Consider the following 8,802-nt stretch of genomic DNA (forward strand, 5'->3'; position numbering starts at 1 on the left):
CATTCTTGCCAAGCCATAAGTTCCAGCACAACATAATCATTCTTGGTAAGAACATTTATATTATCTTGCACCCAATCAGTAAAAGAGTAATATCCTTCAGGATTTATATATCTGGCCATTCTAACCCAACATTCCTTCGCCTTTTTACAGGTCACCAGGGCATGGAGAATTGTTTCAGGTTCTTCATGACAAACTTGACACAAGGTAGGGCAGTCCACCCTTTTCTGTTGTAGACTTGTAGCAGACAAGCAATAGGAAGGCATGAGGAACAAGCTTGCCAAAAAAAAAAAAAAAACTTTCACCTTAGGGGGATGTTTAAATTCCAGACCACTACTAAAGCAGGAGGGATTGAAGTAGAAAGATCATATGTAAGGGCTCTATAACAACTTTTAACACAGAAATGGCCCGTATCCTCCCTAGCCCATATGAGTTTATCTTCTATTCTATCTGTTGACAGTGGGATACTAGTGATAAGCTTAGAGTCCTTGGTATTAAAAATGTCCCGGATAATATCCTCATCCCAAGCATTTGGGGGGGGGGGGGGGGGGGGGTCACATCGGCATTGGTACCATCAAGAAGCCAAAGATCTTTTCAAATTCTGATAAACGTCTATCCCTAACTCTCCACCTATTATGTTTTCTAATAATCTCTTGAGATTCCATAATACTTTTTCAAATAAATTAAAGGAGGGATTACTACCACTCTTGGCCTCCAAAAAGGAACAATTGAGATAGTATTTGGCCTTGAGAACCCTGGAAACAAGAGAAGAATGGTTGTGCAGCAATCTCCAAGCTTGTTTACTAAGCATAGCAAGATTAAACTCCCTCTATCTACGAAAGTCCAACCCACCCCATTTTTTAGGAGCACACAATTGATCCCAAACCCTCCATCTTATCCCTCTCCTACCCTCACCCTCACCTCCCCACCAAAACCCATTCATCATCCTTTCAATTTCCTTGACCATGGATATGGGCAAAAGGAAGACATTCATGACAAAAGAGGGAATAACTTACACCACACTTTTCAACAAAACTTCTCTCCCGACTCTAAATAGAAACTTATGGTTCCAACAATAAATTATTTTCATACCCCATTTTGTATGGTCATACCATGGACTCAGGTATCATAAAATCATCAAAACTAACACCCACTTATATTGGTATATATGCACAAATAATTTATGTATGATATACACTTGCATATAATTTAACATTCATAAATATTTACTTAAAATATAATTAAATTAGTTGTTATAGATTTTTTGTGTTTCAGTAGGTTGAGAAAGTATATGAACAGATACTACATTGTAATAGAGCCAGTATCATTCAAAAAATTAGTTGTTATATTATGATTTTAATAAAATGATAATTAAAAAATGAGAAAAGTTATAGTAGATGTAGGTGTATGGTAATAACAATGGAGTTATCAATGTTAGAACTCATTAGATAGTAACAGAGTTATAATAATGATATAATGATAGTTTTGGTTCACAAAAATGCAGTAAGGATAATTTTGTCCATAAAAATAAAGTGTGCGTCATTTAAAATGCAATACATACATTTATTAACACATATAAAAGTAATCACTGCTTGAAAGGTACACTGAATAAAATCTTTTCAAAAAAAGATAAACAAACTAAGTTGTCCTACTAAATAAATAACCTGACCAACTTATTTTTCCCTTCATCAAGTTTTTTTTTTTTTTTGGCTTATTGCACGTGTTTGTAACTAGTAGGAGTAGCCACAATTAACATGTATAGGATCTTCGATATAAGTGTATAACAAATTTTTATAACCAAAAAAATAAAACGGCAAAAAGAAAAAGGAAAAAAAAATTACTGTCCTACTCCGTATTTGAGTAATTTCTCCCCTTTAATTTCACAAAATACTGGGTTTTTCTGTGACTTCGGGCCAAGTCTTCCATCTCCCTCGACCTCAAGCTTTTCCGACCGAAGTTACGAGGTACGCTTCTCTTCCTTATCAATTCGTAGGATTGTCCATTCTCGCTTCAAGATCGCATACACACATTTCCATCTGAAAACGAGATCTATGCTAAACGAATCTTCCAACGTTGCGATCTGGGGTTCTCGTACAAGAAATCAATTTTCAGCTTTTCAGAACTATACACTGGGAAATTATGTTTTCTTTGGTCTTGATTCGAGAATTCATATGTATCTTCCCATGTATTAAACGAATGTTTTGATGTTTCCTTATTAGAACTAACTATACTCGTTTACGGTTTACCCATATTGAATTGTGCGTACGAATTTGTTATTTGGCTTTGTGAACTTGAACGCTATTGGAACTGAATTGCCACATTCTTTCCTATCTGATCTCGTTTTGAATGTTAATCTAATGAGTTCATTTTGTTCATGCCAGCTGAAATCAATGGCAGCGCCTGGTAGTTCTATGTTATACTCATTTCTTCTCTTTGTCACCACTCTTTCCCTGCAAGAAATGTATAGAGGAAAGTTAGCCTCTTCTGAGTTATTTACCATCCTTGGAGGCTTCACCAGTTCTTTAATATTTCTTACTTTGCTAACGGTAAAAATTCGCCCTCTTATCTTTTGTGTTTCCAAAGCTGCATTGTACTAACAACACTATCAAATGAAGAAAAGTAAACAATTCCCTTCATTTGACATAATTAAAAATTGCATTCACTCCAGAGACATTGCTCCTGTTTTGAGAAAGTGAGGAACAGTATTAAGTAGCAGCATTTGGAAACATATTTGTTTATTGTGCTTATTAGCATTCAGTAAATTGTTTTTACATCCCATTATTAGATGGAACATGCTTGTGTACTTATTTGACTATAAATGGCCATTGTAGTCTTTACTGATTCTTGTTCTTTTTTACGATTCCTGACTTTTGCTTGTCCGATTGAGAGCATTTTAAATCATTGCATGTAGTTCAGCTTGTAACTTGGAGATTAGATTGTAGTTGCTGGCTATTATGTGTATTTGTCTGTTTGTATCTATAAGTTTATTTTTTCTATTTTTATGTGTATGTATGCACTTTTTAACTATGTTCAATTTGTGTATAATGTGAAAGATGTATGTACTATTTTGCTTTGGTTTCTTCATCAACTAATGCAGATTACAGAATTATTTAAAATTTCAAATATTACTTGCAGTGTTTTTTTTTTTTTTTTTTTTTCATCAAATTTATAGAATCATCATTCATTGCTGTTCTCCTGATGAGTAGTGTAAATCAATTTAACCAACTTGGACTATGTTTCTCAATGTTGGTTTCGGACTTAAAACGCATAAAGGAATGCATCTACATATCTTAAATACAAATTGCTATTTGTATTTAATGTTTGACGGTACATATATGCATATATCTAGTATGTTTGGTTTGGATGTATATGTGATGCTTATACAAGTTTCTAGCATTTCCAATCATGTACAATTATTATTGGCTACTTCTTAGCTCAAATTGGGTATTATGTTCACAGTTCATAGGAAATTATCAAGAGACAAATGGAATCAAGAGTGGATGGGGTTCGGGTAAGTGCATTCTCTTCAACTTCTTTTTTAGCATATTTGCTATACTTAACTGTTGAAATTATTATTTTTTTCTTTCTTTCTTGTCTATGTAGTTATACTTGCAGAGGCAGTTGCTCTAGTTGCTGCTAGCTCTGTTCATCGAGTGTGTATCACAACATGGTAAACATTAAATCTTTCACTCTTTATTGTTGGAAGCCATTTCATTATTATGATCTTTGATCACCATGAATAGAGTAGTTCGCCATATATCCTAGTACAGAATGTCTTCTGCCCTGAGATCCTAATACTATAGATGCATGAAGAAAAGAGATATAAAAAAAAGGGAGCTATGTTGGGGTCCATATCTATGACTATCCAATGTCATTTTCTCCAGTAATAATTGTGATCATTTTTATGGATTATGGTGCACACAACTATGTTACAATGATCATATTTTCTTGTCCAACCAAGCTGTAATTAACTCTTGGAGTATAGGGAGAAAGAAGCCATATTTTTATGGAGTAGCATATTTAAACACTTGGAGAAGCACTTTCATAAAAGATTTTAAATATGCTACTCCCTATATATGTATCTTTGAATTAAATATTGTACTTAACCAGCTTGGTTGGCATGAGTGGCCGTGCACTCTCATACCTTAAGAGAGGTCAGGAGTTTGAACTCCCTCTCATATGGAAAAACCAATCTGGCCAGCACTTTGCCCCTTAATTGGGCCGGCCCAGTGCGAATGGGGATTAGTCTGAGTATGGTACGGGCTTAAAGGTGCCTCCTACAGTTACGACCTGCTCAGGACACCTCATGGCCTGACCAAAAAAAAATACTGTACTTATGCCTAGGTAGCTAATATTTGATGAGTAACTATGTTGTAAACAACACCACAAATCAGTGTGGGCAATAGGGCTTTGAATCTGCTCTCCTATCTCAGTGAAATCAAGCAGCTCAAGTGAGTTGCTTTGGAACTTCATAGGATGTTTAATGCTGCTTTACTCGAACTTCTCCCCCCAAATTAGGAAATGCTCATTTATATACTAAAAAATGCACTGATTCGTGAGTGATATATAAAAGGAAATGAAGCGCTACCCTCCAAGTATGCATGTAGCTTTTTGAAGGGTACAAGTTCATAAGGGCTTGTACCCATAGCCCCGTGCAAGAAGTCCATCTATGTGTATGTATATGTGTATGTCTATGTATGTGTTTAGTTTTCTAAAGTAATTCTCATTTTTTCTTTCTTTTAATGCAGCCTTTTGTTTTCTGTTGGGCTACTGTATGAGATCAACAAACTCTCTGTAATGATAGCTTCCAAAGGTGATTCTAAAGCCAAAAGGTACTAATTGGGAACACAGTGTCTCGTAGTTTTGAATCTTCATAGTAATCTTTTGATGTGCGCTGAAAACTCAAGGATGAGATCATAGAACATGATTTTGTTAGCACTAGCGGAATCCAACCTGGTGATCTATGATAGAGTCTGGACTATGTTACTTTCCATCTACTTGGTTTACTGTCATCAATGTAAAAGATTTTCCTCAGATTAGTTTTGATTAGTATTATTATTATGACTCAAACATGGAATTGTTGAAACATTCTGGTGATTCTAGGAAACACTGTTTAGATAGCTTCAGCTATTCTCACTCCAAAAATTGAACCCATTTATTTGCTAATTATTCGCTTTTCTTATCAATTAATGTTTGGTGTTACTTTAGAAATAGGGAAAATTGTAATTTATGCCCCTCACAATTATGCCAATGGTCAATGTCACACTTGAATTATTAGTGGCGTAAATGTTGCCCCTTAATTTAAGGAAAACAAACGAAGAAAGAAAAATAGAGGAAAAAAAATGCGATCTTGAACAGGGAAGATGTCAAGACGGCGAGTAATCACATTTATACCACTAATAATTCAGGGGTGACATTGATAATTGGCATATTTGTGCGGGGCATAAATTACAATTTTATAACAATAACAATTAAAACATGTTTGGTTATGTTGGTTTTTACTTTCCAAAGAATATTTTTTAATGTGTAATATACATTTTTTTATATGCATACAACAATGTAAAATAAAGGACAACAAAAAAGTATTAGAGTGACAAAACTTTGAAGTCTGGGTATAAAACCTTGCAGTCAGAATCTGTTGAATAGAATGCTAAATGGTGCTCATTCTTGAGCTAGATCCTAACCGTTCAATTATGGATATGCTGCTGTATTGCGATGAAGAACGGAAGGATTCATGGCTTAGAGGCAGTGGGCGATCTGGTAATGTTGGGATATCAATGTCACCTTCAAGCATTTTCAGAGCATCAGAAATGGTAGGTCTAAGAGCCACCATAACATGTGCACAAAGAATCCCAACAAGAGCAAATCTCTCCATCACTCTCTTTGGTCCTTCCTCCCTTATCGAAATGTCGAAAACTTCCTCTGCCTTACTCGACTTCACCAGTCCCCATGCCCAATCCGCAACCAGAACTGAACTAGTGCTCGACATGTCGAGCGCCCTCCTCCCGCTCACGATCTCGAGGATCAGTATCCCAAAGCTGTACACATCGCTCTTCTCAGTTAACTGCCCGTAGAGGGCGTATTCGGGGGCTAGGTACCCGTACGTCCCTGCCACCCTCGTGGTGATATGAGACTGCCCTTCCTCGGTCTGCTTGGCCAACCCGAAATCCGCCACTCTGGCTTTCATCTCGGAGTCCAGGAGGATGTTGGTCGGCTTTATGTCCCGGTGGTATATCCCGGGCTTGATCTCGTGGTGCAAGTACGCCAACGCCTTCGCCACGTCGAGAATGATGTTCTTGCGCTGAGGCCACGACAGCTTCGGCCTGTTCCTGGAGTGGTGGAGGAAGAGATGATCATGCAGGCTGCCGTTTTGCATGAAATCGTAAACCAGAAATCGCCTCTTCCCCACGAATGAATCGCTCGTGACGCAGAAGCCACGGAGAGGGAGGAGGTTCCGGTGCCTAATCTTGCTTATGATCAATGCCTCATTGGTGAACTCTTCATCCCCTCTGGAATCAAAGTCTTGAATCTCCTTCACTGCAACTATGGCGCCATCTGGTAAGATCCCTTTGTATACTACCCCGCTCCCACCTTTCCCAATCAAATTCCTCTGGGAAAACCCATTCGTGGCCTCTTCTAACTCCGCTAACCCAAACCACCTCGCCCCTACATTGTTGGGGAAAATCTGACTATCTACTATACTGGTTAGGTGTGAAATGCTTAGATTATTATTCTTCTTCTTATTCCAATTCTTGTACATCTTGACCATCAAAACAGCAGCTAAAACTCCCCCAATAACCCCACCCAAGATCCCGAAAACTATTTTCAGCGAGTTGGATCCCTGGGACTTTATATGATCACTGGCCGGGCTAGCCACCGGCAGGGCGAGCACGCACCCGGCGGTTCTGAGATCCCGCGGCCCGAATTCGTTCACAATGGCGGCGGCGTAGAGAACTGCGAAGTAAAAGCATTTGCTTGAGTTATTGGGATCTAAAGACACCAACTTGGTGTTCACCTTCATGCCGGAATCCACGCACAAACTGCACCTGCTTAGCCCGCTCAAGTCCCCGTCGCAGGACGAGTCCAGCGGGCTATTCCGCCCCACTTTCTCGTACCAATCGTTCAACGTTTCGATCCCGGCACACCCCCCAACCGTGAAATCGCTTGCGTTGTTCATGCACTGGGACACCAGGGGAGCCGGGACGGACATGTCGCCGAGCTCTGCCCGGAAATCGGAGATGCAAGAAGCGGCCACGCTCGCGTTTGGGAGGTAGAACGTGGAGGTTTGGTTGAGGTGCTGGGCGAGGCCGATGCCGAAGAGGCTGCGGAGTGCCTGGCAGCAATTGCCGCTCTCACTGGGCTTTCTGGTGCACAAGGAAGTGTCCCATTTGATGGTTTTTGCGTAGTCGAAGTTGATGGGGCATGAAGAAGAATTGGCAGCGCGAGTGAAGGGAAATGACAAGAAAATAATCAGCGCTGTAAGGATCTGGTTTCTGGGCATGGTGTTGTGCTTTAATTGATAGCCAAGCCAAAACAATGCCAGGCCTTAATGGTTTTTGGTTTTATAGGATTGGATAGATGGTGAGTTTTGACAATATTTGAGTCAGAATTGGGTGGCTTTGACTCGTTTCCAAAGTGCACGTTTTTGTCTCTTGTTTATGCGTTGGAAAAAAAAAAATGGTTTTATGCGTTGGTATTTTTAGAAAACAAATATGATGGTCCGGCCCTATGTTGTCAAAGCTAATTTTATAATGCACACTTGCATTGAGGAAATTTTTTATGCTCCCTTCCCTCCTGGTGATTACAATATTGGAGAAGGCAAACATTGAATTAAAATAATAAGTGTATGACCTGCGGCAAATTATGCTGTGTTACCATGTTCACCTTCTAAAGTAGACACGGTTCTAAAATTGTCATAATTATAAATATAGAGTTTAAAATAATGACTTGTGAATTCTTTTTTATCAAGTACTAGTTTTTCACGTGCATTGAACGAATGGAATAATGTTCACAACTTTGTAAAAATGCTAGTCTAAAAACGATAGTATAAATAAATACTACTTTTGGTTTGAATTTCTCTAAGCCTTCTTAATTCTCTTTTGGGTACTATTGTTGATGGGGTGTGAACCCCGTGGGCTCGGGGCCCAAGAAGAAAAGAGATAAAGCCCAGACAAAGAAGGGAAGCCCAAGAAGAAAATGGAGCAAGCCCAAAAGAGATACGAGCCAAACCGAGGAGTCGGCTCGACCCGGAGGTCGGCACGGGTAGAGGGTCGAACTAACTAGCCGTTATTCCTAATTATCTACCCTTAAAAGTCCTATTTATCTACCTCATCCATAACCCCCCAAATAAAGGCTACCTATTAAGTCTCCCACTTATTACCCCACTAATAACCAAGTTAATACCTATTAACTACCCTACTAAATGGTCCAACGGACACTTTTGGGGATGGGCTAGCTATAAAAGGAGGAGAAGACAAGAAGAAAGGGGGATCATCCACTCATTCACCTACACACATGGGAGGACTCTCCCAAATATTATCCTCCCACTCACCATCCTTTCTCTCATAGAATACTACACCACTCTCCCAAGAGAAGGCAATTTCACATACACAACAAGAAGGTTATCAAGAAGACTCCATTCTACCAAAAGAAGCATACTCCATCTCTATATACAAAATAGCCATACAACATGTACAAAGACACCTACAAAATACATAGTGGAATTAGGCTTGGCACCGCCCAAAATGGCCCGTGGTTTTCACCTTTCGGTTTCCACGTAAAAATCATCGAGTCATATTTCTTCTA

At 38.9% G+C, this 8,802-nt stretch overlaps 2 protein-coding genes across 2 annotated transcripts; one reads left to right on the plus strand and one right to left on the minus strand.

Moving 5' to 3' along the window:
* The first annotated feature begins 1,854 nt into the window (after positions 1–1,854).
* On the plus strand, positions 1,855–5,163 carry LOC109151287 (protein KRTCAP2 homolog). Its single transcript, XM_019299217.1, has 5 exons — positions 1,855–1,961; positions 2,379–2,543; positions 3,457–3,508; positions 3,601–3,667; positions 4,746–5,163. The coding sequence occupies exons 2-5, from the start codon at positions 2,388–2,390 to the stop codon at positions 4,834–4,836; spliced, it is 366 nt and encodes a 121-aa protein (XP_019154762.1). The 5' UTR covers positions 1,855–1,961; positions 2,379–2,387; the 3' UTR covers positions 4,837–5,163.
* A 401-nt stretch (positions 5,164–5,564) lies between these two features.
* Positions 5,565–7,713, minus strand: LOC109151283 (probable receptor-like protein kinase At1g11050). The gene has a single exon (XM_019299214.1). The coding sequence runs from the start codon at positions 7,496–7,498 to the stop codon at positions 5,648–5,650; it is 1,851 nt and encodes a 616-aa protein (XP_019154759.1). The 5' UTR covers positions 7,499–7,713; the 3' UTR covers positions 5,565–5,647.
* Positions 7,714–8,802: the final 1,089 nt, after the last annotated feature.

Source organism: Ipomoea nil, unplaced genomic scaffold, assembly GCF_001879475.1.
Source record: "Ipomoea nil cultivar Tokyo-kokei standard unplaced genomic scaffold, Asagao_1.1 scaffold2283, whole genome shotgun sequence".
In the NCBI taxonomy this organism is placed as follows: Eukaryota; Viridiplantae; Streptophyta; class Magnoliopsida; order Solanales; family Convolvulaceae; genus Ipomoea; species Ipomoea nil.